This window comes from Bubalus bubalis, chromosome 3, assembly GCF_019923935.1.
Source record: "Bubalus bubalis isolate 160015118507 breed Murrah chromosome 3, NDDB_SH_1, whole genome shotgun sequence".
Taxonomy (NCBI): Eukaryota; Metazoa; Chordata; class Mammalia; order Artiodactyla; family Bovidae; genus Bubalus; species Bubalus bubalis.
The window spans coordinates 87,605,432-87,620,222 of record NC_059159.1 but is presented as its reverse complement, the minus strand read 5'-3'; the positions used below and the strand labels follow the sequence as shown (position 1 = coordinate 87,620,222).

The 14,791-nt window shown below is 39.2% G+C and overlaps 2 protein-coding genes across 3 annotated transcripts in view; one reads left to right on the top strand and one right to left on the bottom strand.

Moving 5' to 3' along the window:
* The window catches only part of DENND4C (DENN domain containing 4C), a 118,413-nt gene extending 115,277 nt beyond the window's left edge, over positions 1–3,136 (top strand). For both annotated transcript variants that reach the window (XM_006070894.3, XM_025281471.2), the window contains one exon: positions 7–3,136. In XM_006070894.3, the coding sequence (XP_006070956.3) occupies positions 7–143 (137 nt within the window). In that variant the 3' untranslated portion in view covers positions 144–3,136. The remainder of the gene's footprint in view (positions 1–6) is intronic.
* A 267-nt stretch (positions 3,137–3,403) lies between these two features.
* Positions 3,404–7,793, bottom strand: RPS6 (ribosomal protein S6). Its single transcript, XM_006070892.3, has 6 exons — positions 7,654–7,793; positions 7,023–7,154; positions 6,286–6,496; positions 5,981–6,127; positions 3,635–3,792; positions 3,404–3,539 (listed from the first exon to the last, which is right to left on the bottom strand). Exons 1-6 carry the CDS (start codon positions 7,657–7,659, stop codon positions 3,444–3,446), a joined length of 750 nt encoding a protein of 249 aa, XP_006070954.1. The 5' UTR covers positions 7,660–7,793; the 3' UTR covers positions 3,404–3,443.
* Positions 7,794–14,791: the final 6,998 nt, after the last annotated feature.

The window sequence follows — 14,791 nt, the reverse complement described above, 5'->3', positions numbered from 1 at the left end:
TTTCAGAGGCTTTTGACAATGAGTATGGACTTGCATACAACAGTCTGTCTCCAGATATTCTTGAAAAGTTGCAGAAAATTGATGCTCCACCAAGTATCAGTGTGGAATGGTGCAGGAAGTGTTTTGGAACGCCTCTCATTTAAATATAACAGATTAGGGCAACAATTGTCTAGATTTTTGACACAGTGCTGGGGGAATAGACTCAATCTGGAGACATTCAAGGTTTTTTCATAATACAAATTGGCGAAAACAGAAATGAACTTAGTCTTGGGACAGTATTTATGATGAAATCATACTGAATCATCTCAGTGTAAAAATGCCATTAAAATGCCCCAAGGTTTATTGAAGATTTACAATTTCTGAGCTGTTTATATCTGCTGAAAATTGGTATTACCTTTTTCAGTATTTCTAGTAGTTTGATAATGGAAAACCACTCTTGGCATTTTGTTTGTTTGAAGCTGTTGTTTGGGGGAGCGGCAAATTAACGTAAACTTGCCTAACCCCCAAACAAATGAAATCTCGATTATAACAGCAACTGTTTGTGTATTGTGTATATATGTGTGGCTGTGTAGGTATCTATTCAGCCATATTGTATTTATTAAAATTCTTAAATTGCATGTTGCAATAGTTTTTTGAAAGGGGTTTCCAACTATTAAAATGACTACTACTAAACTCATATGTAGTCATTTAAGTTCAAAATTACCTGAAAGTCTGATGAAAACTGCCATGCCTTTGACTTCAAAATTAATATATTATTTTTACCCTTCATGCTATATATTAGCTCCCTTAACGGGTTATATTTCAAATATCCAGTTCCTTCATCCTCTTCCCAGTACCATGTTAATTTGCAACAGCTTTAAAATGGAATAAATGAGCCAAATAGTTTAAATGAAATTAGATCAGCATCATAATTTACAAAATTAAAATTCTTGTGTATGTCTTTGGGTCTGAAATTGTTCAGGCACATAAATTGTTGCTATTGTTCACTTTTAAAAACCTGTGGAATAACTTGCACTGCAGAATTCTATTCTTGTATATTTAGATTGTATGCTTATTTGTGCATTTGTAAATATGGTTTTTTAGGATGAATCAATTAAGTCTTAAAACATTAAAGCTTATTAAGCTTGTTGCTTGTAGGTTTAAGAAAATCATGACCTCACATGCCTCACTGACATTCATGCCTTTCATTAAACCATCCCTTAAGGATAGTAAATTTGTCTTCCTTACCTTTGCATGCATGGTTTGAAAAACCAGTGATTGTGTGTGCTTCCTTTTCTAGTAATTATGCAGATGACTGAATCACAGTTGATAACTATTTCCAGATGGTACAGTTAACATCATACAGTTACTATACCAATCTTCCAAGATTTCAGGGTTATTAAGACCTATGCAGAATCCTTGTTTCAATTTATGGTTAAAGTGCTGAGTGAAAGAACTTTAGAATTCTCATTGCCTTAAAAATGATCTTTTGCACTGTCTCAGAGTATATTATTTTTTGCAACTTAAAACTTGGTACTAGTTTTAATACTTTTAACACTGCCCCATGGAATTACCTTGCATATAAAAAAAATTGAGGTTGAATAAAGTGAAAACTTCACAAGTTTGCTGTTCTCGTCTCTTACATTTTTAAGGCTCCTGAAATGTGCACAATAATTCAAGTTCTTGTGGTCTTCAGAATTCCAGTATTGTCTGTTTTCCCACTTTAGTTAAAATTATTGAAAACCACAGAAAATTACTTAACAAAACACTTCCCACTAAAAATTACTGATGATGTATTCCTAAATCTTACACATTTAGGAATATTATGAATTTTACAGGAACTATTAATCTAAAAAACATTCATTGTAAAGCTTAGCCTATTTAGAAATAAGACTGATTTGTATTAAAGTTGCTTAAAGGCCTTTTCTAGCACCTACCACTGGGCAATAGAAATTTATAGCAAAAACAAAGACAAAACATCAAATCATTGAGACTTAAATCTAATTAACTTCTGAAAACCCATCTTTCAAAATATGCCAGGTTAGCATTTCCTTACTCTGGTTTTAGATTAACTGCATCAGCTGCATTTTATACATTGATTATAGCAACCTGCATTTTGCAATGTTAAAGTTTTAAATCTACCAGATTTCATGAGCTAGAATGGTTGAGGCCCACCTCATTTATCCACGTTAGGGGACTGTACTCCTTGAAATCAGGGTTGTTCTCATGTTTTATGCATTAGAATCAAACAGCTACTGGGTTAGAATTCTGGATTTATACTAGACCTGCCTGCCTTTTGGCCTGTTACCCTTTAAGACTCTAACTTCTCTGTCAATTGCCAATTGAAGTTTTGTAACTCTTAAGAGTTAAGGGTCCTATACAGCAGAAATTAACAACACTGTAAATCACCTCACTCCAATTTAAAAAAGACCTGTGGATCCCCTCTATGAATCTTGCCCCAAACTACCCAATCATCATCCACTTTTTAGCCAGATCCTTGGGTAATTCTTCTGCACACTCTTAACTGAAGCACTTCTTCAGTCTCTATCTACATGCCAAAGCCACTTTGAAAATTTTACTCACCTGTGTAAATATGTAATTTCCGAAAAGAAGTACCTTTTAAAACCTAACGTACCTTCTTTCAAGACCCTCTCGTTTGTTAAGGGTTTGAATAAAGGTTCTAACTGCAGTAACTATAGAAAGCAGACATGGTACATACAGAAAAAAAAATCACTTTTGGGAATTCCCTGGTGGTCCAGTGGTTAGGAGTATGCTCTGAATGCCACAGGTCTGGGTTCAATCCCTAATCAGGGAGCTAAGATCCTACATCCCATAAACCACACAGTACAAGGTATACTTTCTGTGCACATCCTTCATAGATGCAATAGTGTCTAAAAACAGGTACAGTCAAGTCCCTTGGAGAGTGTGAAATGTAATAAAAATGTAAATTCACCTGAGTTGAAAAGGTTTCTGTTAATGTATTAAATCTGCACTGTTTTTAAAAGCTTTGTAAAAACTTATGCTAAAAATGGTATCCATTAACTGTGTTTGTCACAAGTTACTCTTTTTACATATGACAATGTCCATCTTCACAAAGGCACTTTTCATATATCGTGTAGAAACTACATTCCTTAAAATAAAGGCTGTCAAAGATTAATAGTCCTAAGTCATTTATTTCCTCCATTCTGTCCCATGCCTTGCTGAAAAGTCAATCAATCAATGTAAGAATTCTTAGACACCCACTACTCTGTTCTGGCCATTCTTCCACTATCATATATAGTCTGTTTCTGAATTTGAAGGACTATCACTTTCAAGTATCTCTTGCAGACCTATTCCACTGCTAGATTATACAGTACCTCCTTTTTCATGTTTGCAGACCTTCATTTATCTATTTGATCATCAATTAAAAGTCAAGAAGGGAGAGTTGATGTCTGATCTTATTTATTTGTTACTCTTAGAACATCTCATTTTTGACTGGACTCAGACTTAGAAGTAGAAGCTCTCAGAGACGACAGCCTCCGTCTCTTAGCAATCTGTTCCTGCCGTTTTTCTTTGGCCTCCTGAACAAAACAAAACAAAAAACAAAGTGCAGTTAAAGCTTATCTGGATTAAAAAAATGCAAATCCCATAACTCCTATTTCCCCCTGAGATTTACCTTCATTCTCTTGGCCAAAAGTTTAGCATATTCTGCAGCCTCTTCTTTATTTTTCTTAGTACGCTGTTTCTTCAGAGCAATACGCCGGCGTTTGTGCTGCAGAACTCGTGGAGTCACGAGACGCTGAATCTTGGGTGCTTTAGTCCTAGGTTTCTTACCTAAAAATTTAGATGACTCAATTACTTCCATACCCTTGCTCAACAGAACCCACATTTATATTTTTAAAACATCAGAGATTCAAACTTAGTAGCACATTTAATCCTAATGGCTCACTAAATACCAACAGTTTGGATATCAAGTTCAAGGTCATACATAAATTTATGTTACTTAGCTGAAAAGATGGATGTCCTATCTTAATTTTTACTACTCACTTTGATATCCCTTCCATAATTACATTGTCTTAGTAGGATATTATGTATCTATACCATAAGACATGTGAACATTACTTTAAAACAGTATTTAATTTGTTATGAAAACTAAGTAAAGCGTTAGCTGCATCACTGTCTCACCCACCATGCTTTGAATTCCAAATTGGTTTTCAAATTTCTATTTTCCAAGATAGGAAGGACCTGCTTATCTGCTTATGAGGAGTAAAACCATCAACATTCATTCTATTTTTTTTTGCTGTGCTGTGCTGCTTGTAGGAGCTTAGTTCCCCAACCAGGATTTGAACCTGGGCCACCACAGTAAAAGCAAAGTCCTAACCACTGGACCACCAGCAAATTCCTAGGAGTATCTTCACTGAGCCTGTCTGGATTATAAATCTGCTTCATAGCAGGAGTCTTTTCAGATGTAATGGTTTTAGTTTGTGGACCCCTGTGAGAGCAATGAACACTCCATATAAATAGTCTAAGACTAAATGATCAACTGTCCAGGTTCTGCTAAACGATAAAGGAATTATAAAGAAACAAGAACCATCTTATAAATACTATGAGCTAGCACTTACTAATGTTATTTCCAGGGGTGCAACTACAATTACTTTTTAAAGTGTATGATCTTAATAAGGATAATTGTGTATTTATACCATATCTTCAGCACTTAAAAGAACCTGGCACAGAAAAGGTTTCCAAATACTTGGAATGAGTGACCAATAAGCACTCACCACATGCCAGGTATTAATTAGCTTATTTAAGCCCACAGTCCTGGAAACCAATACCCCAATTTTTTCCAATTTGTCAGGAAAACTCAACCTGAAACTAACATGTTATTTATGATGATGTGTTATGTTGACTAATAAACAATATACCTGCTTAAAATATAAAACACCAAGTTTTCTTGAAAAAACTAAAAACTGGGTTCCCATATGATCCAACAATCTCACTCCAAGGCATATATCCAGACACAACTGTAATTCAGAAAGATACATGCTCCCCTATGTCCATAGCAGCACTATTCATAATAGCCAAGACAGGAAAACAACCTTAATGTCCACCAACAGATGAATGGATTTCATGGATATATACAGTGGAATACTAAACTACAAAAAACGACAGTGTCATTTAACCTAGAGATGATCACACTGAGTGAAGCCACAGTTAAGACAAATACCGTATCACTTACATGTGGATTCCAAAATACAACACAAACTTTACAAAACAGACTCACTGACAGAACAGACTTGTGGTTGCCAAGGGAGGTTGGGTGTGGAGGGATGGATTTGGAGTTAGGGATTCTCAGATGCAAATTATTACACATGGAATAAAGTCCTACTCATATCATAGCACAGCAAACTACATTCAATAACCTGAGATAAATCATAACAGCAAAGATTTTATATATAACTGAATCACTTTGCTGTACAACAAAATTAACTTTAATAAAACATTTTTATAGTAAGTCAACTATACTTCAACATAATAGTTATATATATAATATGTTCCCTGGTATTTTGAATGGTTTTCTAATTCGCAAAACTATCGCTATCCACATTCAGAAGTTAAAGCAACTTACGTTAATGAAAGCATCAACTTAACTTTATCAACTTCGGTAAACAAAAAAATTAAAACCACTGATATGTTAAGAAAGCAAGTGTGTGGGCATGAGAGCATACTCAATCACAATTCCAGACTTTTCTCTTAACCCCAAAGCAATGAACTTAACTGATAGGTTATCTTTGAATGAACTCATAGTGACTCAAAAGCAAATTTTCAAGAAAAATTCTAACACTATAGGGCACTGGTTATAATGAGGATTAATTCCAATTGCATATCTTGACCCTTTTCCACACTAATTTCCTAAAAATGCATATTCTAGGTAAATAGTAGGCAGAGATTGGCTTCCAACATGCATATAGAATGGTACAACCAATGAAATTAAGAAAGCTCTATATTGCATAACCCCTCATACCGTCTTTGTTTAGGGGCTTTCGCACAACATATTGGCGGACATCATCTTCTTTAGAGAGATTGAAAAGTTTGCGGATTCTGCTGGCTCTTTTGGGACCCAGGCGACGAGGCACTGTAGTATCAGTGAGTCCAGGAATATCCTTTTCCCCTAAAAGAAAAAAGTGAACAGATGTTTTTAATTCAACAACTTCCTTACAAACAAGAACCCTAAACTGTTCAGGCATTGCCAAAGCGAAGTCCACTTTCAAAAATAATCAGCTTTAAGTCAGTGTTGACAAAAACAAAACTCCAGAATAAAAGGCTCACCTTTTTTCACGATGACCAAATTGAGAACACTCAGATTGGCATCCACAATGCAACCCCGTACAGATTTGCGCTTTCTCTCTCCAGTCCTCCTTGGTCTGTAACAGGAATGCCCCTTACTCAGTAGCAGGCGAACTCTGCCATGGGTCAAGACACCCTGCTTCATGGGGAAACCCTGCTTATCGTTCCCGCCACTGATTCGGACCACATAACCCTGCAGGAGAACACGATGACAAGTTAAAAACCAAGCACTGTGGCCTCTGAGAAGTACACCCTTAATTCTACTTAGTACCGTTCATTAGGACCGATTTGACACTTTAGTTTCCTCTGGTCACTAAATTTGTCTATACTTCAGTTTCCCAAGTTAGATTAGCAAAATCCTTTCAACCAAGTCATATTTCTAGCCTTTATTTTACCGGAGTTGTTAACTCTTGGGGTAGAAACAGTATGTTATGAAACCGAAGTATCAAGCAACCACAAATCATAAACAACCTTCTTTGCACTTTTAAAGATCCCTTTGTAGACCTTTAGCTTGCAGGTCAAGAACAATGTATTTTTCATTTGATCTACATAAACATAACCCTGCAAAGTGATAGCGCCACCTTATAAAGTGACATTTGGAACTAACCTAAGGTTGGGAAACAACCCGTGTGAACCCCATTACATTTACCAATTACCAATAGCGTTTACCACCTCTCTTAAATAGAGCTAACAATTCAACGCGACAGTTCAACTTTTACCTTCCATTCTTCACCCAGAGCGTCAGCAGCAACTTCTGTGGCCATACGCTTCTCGTAGAAGGTACGAAGTTTTCGTTCATCGTCCACTTCAATGAGCTTCTGGCAGCCAGTGGCCGGGAAAGAGATGTTCAGCTAAAAATTACAAACGAGGGGGAAAAGAACTTCATGAAAATAGCAGAACCACTAGAAAAGTTATTCCACAGCAAAAAGCCTTTCCTGTCACCCGCACACAACAGAAAATTATTCACTAAAGGACACGTGCAAGGCGCCACAAACACGGCACTAAAAATAGGACCCATCTTGCAAGGCTTGCGGAATGCCGCCACGGAGAATTACGGTCCACAGCCGTTCACTCTCTCAGATCAAGGAGTCTGACCTACGTGCCGTCAGCTCGGCCGCCTCTATCCTGCCTGGGGGTCAAGTCGCCACCATGGCGCTCCCAGACCGGCGTAGCTCCAGCTGCAATCGCTCGCCATCCGCTCTCCCATGGAGCTCCGGCCCCAGAAGAGCGATCCTTCTCCTGCCTCAGACCCTTCTCCATCCAGGGCCAGGATTTTCGAGCGCAACGACACATCGTAGGGCTTGCTCCACGTTCCACAAGCCTACCCGGACACCCGCCACCAGTTCCTACCTTCATTCTGAAGCGGCCGACAGCCTCCGAGGCGCCACGAAAAAGAGACCCAACTTCCGCTTAGCCCAGGTCACATAGGCTCTTCCAGTTCTCGCGAGATGTGCAGACGCCTGGTATAGTGGAAGTGAGTATTGGTAGGCAGTACTTCCGGGGTGGGGCTAATCAGCGGTTGGGAGATGAGAGTCGGTGGGCGGTGCGTACGAGGCGGCACAGGTTTAGTACGGAAGATTAGTTTTTCTACTGCTTGTTCTTTCCCGTATGATTTTGGGTTAGGAAGCAGTTCTGCTCGGTCCCAGACACTGCTTCTGATGATACCAAGGAGGCGGGATCGGAGTTCGACTGTCCTGCGCTCTCCTGTACCTCAGGCTCCATCCGAAGATTTCCAGTTTAGGAGCGTGCCCTACCCTGGTTCCGGTCTTGAAAAATTGTGGTTTGATTTTTCTTAAATACTTGATCACCCACGTCCTTTAACCGCTTTGCAGTCATCGTTCTGTCACATGCGTGAGTGCGAAGTTCCTTGGGTCGAGTCCGACTCTTGGGACCTCATGGAATGAAGCCCTCCAGGCTCCTCTGTCCATGTGATTCTTCAGGCAAGAATACTGGAGTGTGTTGCCATGCCCTCCCCCAGATAATCTCCCGACCCAGGGATGGAACCCGCGTCCCTTCTGTCTCCTGGATTGGCAGGCGGGTTCTTTACCACTAGCGCCACCTGCAGTTCTATCACAGAATGATGCATTCAGCCAGCGTTTCTTGGGAGCCAGTTAACCATAGTTACTCCTAGTCCCGGTGTAGAGCCTCTCTGCTTTCTGCCTTTTTTCTGCGATCTTTTTAAAACGCAAAGTTCTGTCACTCCATTGTTGGAGATGCACAATTTATTTCCCACTACAATTAAATACTTTCCAAACTTCTTAACCTACTTTCATATATTTTTCACAGTCAAAAACTCAGCTTTTGCCATTTGTTAATGCCATGCAAGGCTTTCAGCTTCCATGTCCTTCTTAAGAGAAGCCTTTCCTGACCACACAACCGGAAATTGTATTCCTCTCCTCTAGTGTAGCACTTTTTCCTTTATCAGTTCAGCTCAGTCGCTCAGTCGTGTCCGACTCTTTGCGACCCCATGAATTGCAGCACACCAGGCCTCCCTGTCCATCACCAACTCCCGGAGTTCACCCAGACTCACGTCCATCAAGTCAGTGATGCCATCCAGCCATCTCATCCTCTGTCGTCCCCTTCTCCTCCTGCCCCCAATCCCTCCCAGCATCAGAGTCTTTTCCAATGAGTCAACTCTTCGCATGAGGTGGCCAAAGTACTGGAGTTTCAGCTTTAGCATCATTCCTTCCAAAGAAATCCCAGGGCTGATCTCCTTCAGAATGGACTGGTTGGATCTCCTTGCAGTCCAAGGGACTCTCAAGAGTCTTCTCCAACACCACAGTTCAAAAGCATCAGTTCTTCGGCGCTCAGCCTTCTTCACAGTCCAACTCTCACGTCCATACATGACCACAGGAAAAACCATAGCCTTGACTAGACGAACCTTTGTTGGCAAAGTAATGTCTCTGCTTTTGAATATGCTGTCTAGGTTGGTCATAACTTTTCTTCCAAGGAGTAAGCGTCTTTTAATTTCATGGCTGCAGTCACCATCTACAGTGATTTTGGAGCCCAAAAAAATAAAGTCTGACACTGTTTCCACTGTTTCCCCATCTATTTCCCATGAAGTGATGGGACCGGATGCCATGATCTTTGTTTTCTGAATGTTGAGCTTTAAGCCAACTTTTTCATTCTCCACTTTCACTTTCATCAAGAGCTTTTTAGTTCCTCTTCACTTTCTGCCATAAGGGTGGTGTCATCTGCATATCTGAGGTTATTGATATTTCTCCCAGCAATCTTGATTCCAGCTTGTGCTGCTTCCAGTCCAGCGTTTCTCATGATGTACTCTGCATATAAGTTAAATAAGCAGGGTGACAATATACAGCCTTGATGTACTCCTTTCCCAATTTGGAACCAGTCTGTTGTTCCCTGTCCAGTTCTAACTGTTGCTTCCTGACCTTCATACAAATTTCTCAAGAGGCAGATCAAGTGGTCTGGTATTCCCATCTCTTTCAGAATTTTCCACAGATTATTGTGATCCACACAGTCAAAGGCTTTGGCATAGTCAATAAAGCAGAAATAGATGTTTTTCTGGAACTCTCTTGGTTTTTCTTTGATCCAGCGGATGTTGGCAATTTGATCTCTGGTTCCTGTGCCTTTTCTAAAACCAGCTTGAACATCAGGAAGTTCACGGTTCTCATATTGCTGCAGCCTGGCTTGGAGAATTTTGAGCATTACTTTACTAGCATGTGAGATGAGTGCAATTGTGCGGTAGTTTGAATATTCTTTGGCATTGCCTTTCTTTGGGATTGGAATGAAAACTGACCTTTTCCAGTCCTGTGACCACTGCTGAGTTTTCCAAATTTGCTGTCATATTGAGGTCAGCACTTTCACAGCATCATCTTTTAGGATTTGAAATAGTTCAACTGGAATTCCAGTTATAATTTTCCTTTATAGTACTATTTAATCATGATACATAAATGGTCTGCTTATGGTCTGTCTGCATATTAGATGGTAAATTAGGCTAGGTCTCATAACTTCACTAAGGTATACTCAGGAAGCAGTAAAATGCATGGCTCTTAATAAGTAAGGCTCAGTAATATGTGATCATAACCCTAGTTTTGATATGTATTAGTCTTTCAGAGTGTGGTAGTATGGAGCCAGCCAGCAGAGGAAGAATGAGTTGAGTGTATTATAGTAAATCTTGAATCAGCAGTGATTCAGCTCTTAATAGAATAGAAAGATGCAGGGAAAATATGGTGCATTTGATAGTCCTCCAGAACATTGTTGGGAGAATGAAAATCCAGGTGATCTAACTTTGAAACCCACAGTACCCTGAAGAATGGAACACTTACTATCTATTACGTATTTACTCCATAGTTTTTCCTTAAGAAAAAACCCCCTACGTTTAAAATAAATTTTTACTTTCCAAGATTATCACATCCATCTTCTGCTTCGGTATCACAAAGTTTTGAGTTTAGGCCCACTTCACGTTCAAAGTTGAAAGATTGTGCTAAACCCTATTTGTGTGGTAAGTCTCTTCAGTTGTGTCCGACTCTTTGCGACCTTGTGGACTGTAGCCCACCAGGCTCCTCTGTCCATGGGATTCTCCAGGCAAAAATACTGGAGGGGATTATCATGCACTCCTCCAGGAGATCTTCCTGACCCAGGGATCAAACCCATGACTCTTATATCTCCTGCATTGGCAGTTAGGTTCTTTACCACTAGCGCCACCTGGGAGGACCAAATCCTGTTTAAGTAAGTAAGTATTAGTCACTCAGTCGTGCCCAACTCTTTGCGACCCCATGGACTGCCGCCCACCAGGCTCCTGTGTCCATGAGATTTTCCAAGCAAGAATACTGGAGTGGTTGCCATTTCTTTCTCCAGGGGATCTTCCCTGACCCAGGAATCGAACCCGGGTCTCCTGCACTGCAGGCAGATTCTTAACCAACTGAGCTACAAGGGGAAGATATTAATGTAGAAAGTGTGGCCAAATGATGCATTTAAATTCAGTATATGTAATTTTTGTTATTAAGGTGAAATTGACGTAGCATAAAACCATTCATTTTTACGTGAACAATTCAGTGGCATTTAGCACTCACAGTGTTGTACAGTCAGTACCTCTATCGGTGCCAAGACAGTTTCATCACCCCAAAAGGAAACCTTATATCCATTAAGCAATTGCTCCCCATTCCCCTCTTCCACCAGCTCCTAGTAGCCACAATCTGTGCCCTGTCTATATGAATTTACTTAATCTATATATTTCATATAAATGAAATTATACAGTATGTGATCTCTGTATCTGCCTTCAAATTTTTTTTTACATTCATCCACATTGTAGTGCGTATCTGTTTTTTAATTCCTTTTAATGATTGAATAATACCACTTTGTACGTGTAGGTCGCAGTTTGTTTATCCATTCATCCACCAATAGACATTTGGGCTGTTTCCAACTTTTTTTTTTAAGTTTATTTTTGGCTGCACTGGGTCTTCATTGCTGTGCTTTCTCCAGTTGTGGCAAATGAGGGCCACTCTCTAGTTGCAGCTTCTCAACGTGGTGGCTTCTCCTGTTGTGGAGCATGAGCTCCAGGGTAGGTGGGCTTCAGTAGTTGCAATGCGTGGGCTCAGTAGTTGTGGCCAGCAGACTCCAGAATGCAGGCTCAGTAGTTGTGGTGCAGGGGCTCAGTTTCCCCACAGAATATGAAATCTTCCTGGACCAGGGATCAAACCCATGTCCCCTATGCTGGCAGGCAGATTTTTAACCACTGGACCACCAGGAAAGAGGTGGTAATTGCACAACAGTGTGATCTAAATTGTTCATGTGAAAATGAATGATGTTATGCTGTGTCAATTTCACCTTAATAACAAAAATTACATACACTGAATTTAAATGCATCATTTGGGCACACTCTTTACATTAATATCAGATGATCAAACAGGATTTCAGCCTCCCAGGTGGCGCTAGAAGTCCTGTTTCCCACCAGAAGTCCTGTTTCCAACTTCTGACTACTGTAAATAGTGGTGGTATGTTGAGTACCTAATTTTTAGTCCTTTGGGGTATTTAGGAGGAACTGCTGGGTCATGTGGTAATTCTGTGCCTCCTAGGAGAACTGCTAACTGTTCAGTTTCATTTTTCATTCTCCTCAGAAATGTATGCATTTGTTATTTTGTTACTTTATCTCTCCTTTTAAATTATAGTCTTCCTAGTCGGACACAACTGAGCGACTTCACTTTCACTTTTCACTTTCATGCATTGGAGGAGGAAATGGCAACTCCAGTATTCTTGCCTGGAGAATCCCAGGGACGGGGGAGCCTGGTGGGCTGCCGTCTGTGGGGTCGCACAGAGTCGGACACGACTGAAGCGACTTAGCAGCAGCAGCAGTGGGTCTGAAGTGATACCTCAGTGTGGTCTTGATTTTCATTTCCCTAATGACTAATTATGTTGAGCATCTTGGCCATTTGTATATTTTCTGTAGAGAAATGTTTATTCAAGCCCTTTGCCCTTTTTTTTTTTTCTAAGCTCTATTTTTATTGAAGTAGTAGTAGTGAGTTAATATGAGGCAAATAGTAAAATCCAGAACTATTCCTCCGGTTTTTGTCTTTTCTAGTGCATTTTTTATTGTAGTAAAAGACATGAAATTTACCGTCTTAACAATTTTAAAGTATGCAGTACAATAGTGTTAAATACATTCACGTTGCTGTAAAACTATCTCCAGAACTATTTCCTCTTGCAAAACTGGAACTCTGGACTCATAAAACAGCTCCCTTTTTCCCTTCTCCTCATCCCTGGTAACCACCAGTCTTATATATCTATGAATTTGACTACTTTAGATAATTGATACAATTGGAATCATACAGTACATGTCTTCTTGTGGCTGGTTTATTTCACTAAACATAATGTCCTCAAGGTTTATCCATGCTGTAGCATGTGACAAGATTTCCTTCCTTTTTAAGACTGAAAAATATTTCATTGTATTTATATACCACATTTTATTTATCCATTTGTCTGTTGGTGAACATTTGGATTGCTTCCACTTCTTAGCTGTTGTCAATTCTGGTGTTAACATAGACGTGCATATCTCTTGGAGACCCTGTTTTCAATTCTTTTGTATATATATCTAGAAGTGAGATTGCTGGATCATATGGTAATTCAATTTTAAATTTTAAGGAATGATGCTAAAGCTGAAACTCCAGTACTTTGGCCACCTCATGCAAAGAGTTGACTCATTGGAAAAGACTCTGTTGCTGGGAGGGATTGGGGGCAGGAGGAGAAGGGGATGACAGAGGATGAGATGGCTGGATGGCATCACCAACTCGATGGACATGAGTTTGAGTGAACTCCGGGAGTTGGTGATGGACAGGGAGGCCTGGTGTGCTGCGATTCATGGGGTCGCAAAGAGTCAGACACGACTGAGCGACTGAACTGAATTTCCATAGAAGTTGCACCATTTCATAATCCCACAAGGGCTCTTTTCGTGTATTTGAATTGGCTTGTTTTCTTATTGAATTGTAAAATTTCTTTATATATTCTGAATGCTATACCCTTATTAGATATATAATGTCCAAATATTTTTTCCCATTTTATAGGTATCTTTCCACTTTCTTGATAAAGTCCATAGATGTACAATGGTTTTAAATTTTGATATAGTCCAGTTATCTAATTTGTCTGTTGTTGATTGTGCTCACATTCTCCTATCTGAGACAAAGCCATTGCCAAATCCCAAATCCCTATATTCTTCTCCAATAACTTTATGGTTTGAGTTCTTGTATTTAGGTTGTTGATCCATTTTGAGTTAGTTTGTTAATGTGGTTTGCAGTTGGGAGCACTACTCCATTCTTTTGCACATGGACATCCAGTTGTCCTATCACCATTTGTTGAAGAGGATATCCTTTCCCTCTTTGAATGATCTTGGCACTTATGTTGAAAATCAATTGGCCATAGATGTACAAGTTTATTTCTGGCCTCTCGAGTCTGTTCCATTGATTCATATCTCTCTCTCTTTATGCCAGTACCACACTATTTTGATGTGTAGCTTTGCAGTAGGTTTCAAAATCAGGAACTGGAGTCCTTGACTTTTTTGAGGTTTTTTTTTTAGTTCTTTGGGATCCCATATGAATTTTTTACTCCTATATGCAATGTATGCTCTTGGAATTTTGATATGGATTGCATTTAACCTATATATCAATTTGGGGAGTATTGCCATTTTTATAACATTGTCTTTCACCTCATGAACATGATATGCCTCTCTATGTATTTAGGTCATCTTTAATTTTTTTCAGTACTGTTTTGTGGTTTTCAGTATGTAAGTCTTTTCCCTGCTTGACTAAGTTTATTCCTAGATATTTTGTTCTTGTGGATAACATATGATATATATTATATATATATATATATTATATATATATATATGCATGCATATACTATTTTTTCTAAGCCATTTGAAATTCAGAAGTATTTCACTTCTGAATACTTAAGGATATATTCTAAGAACACATAGCCTCAATATTGTTATCCCATCTAAAACTTATTATTTATATAATACATTCTACTATGCAGC

Coding starts and splice junctions, on each gene's coding strand:
- RPS6 (XM_006070892.3), bottom strand. Junction 6,128..6,285: donor TTTGGTCATCGTGAAAAAAG/GTGAGCCTTTTA, acceptor TTTTTCTTTTAG/GGGAAAAGGATATTCCTGGA. Junction 3,540..3,634: donor TTTTGGCCAAGAGAATGAAG/GTAAATCTCAGG, acceptor TGTTTTGTTCAG/GAGGCCAAAGAAAAACGGCA.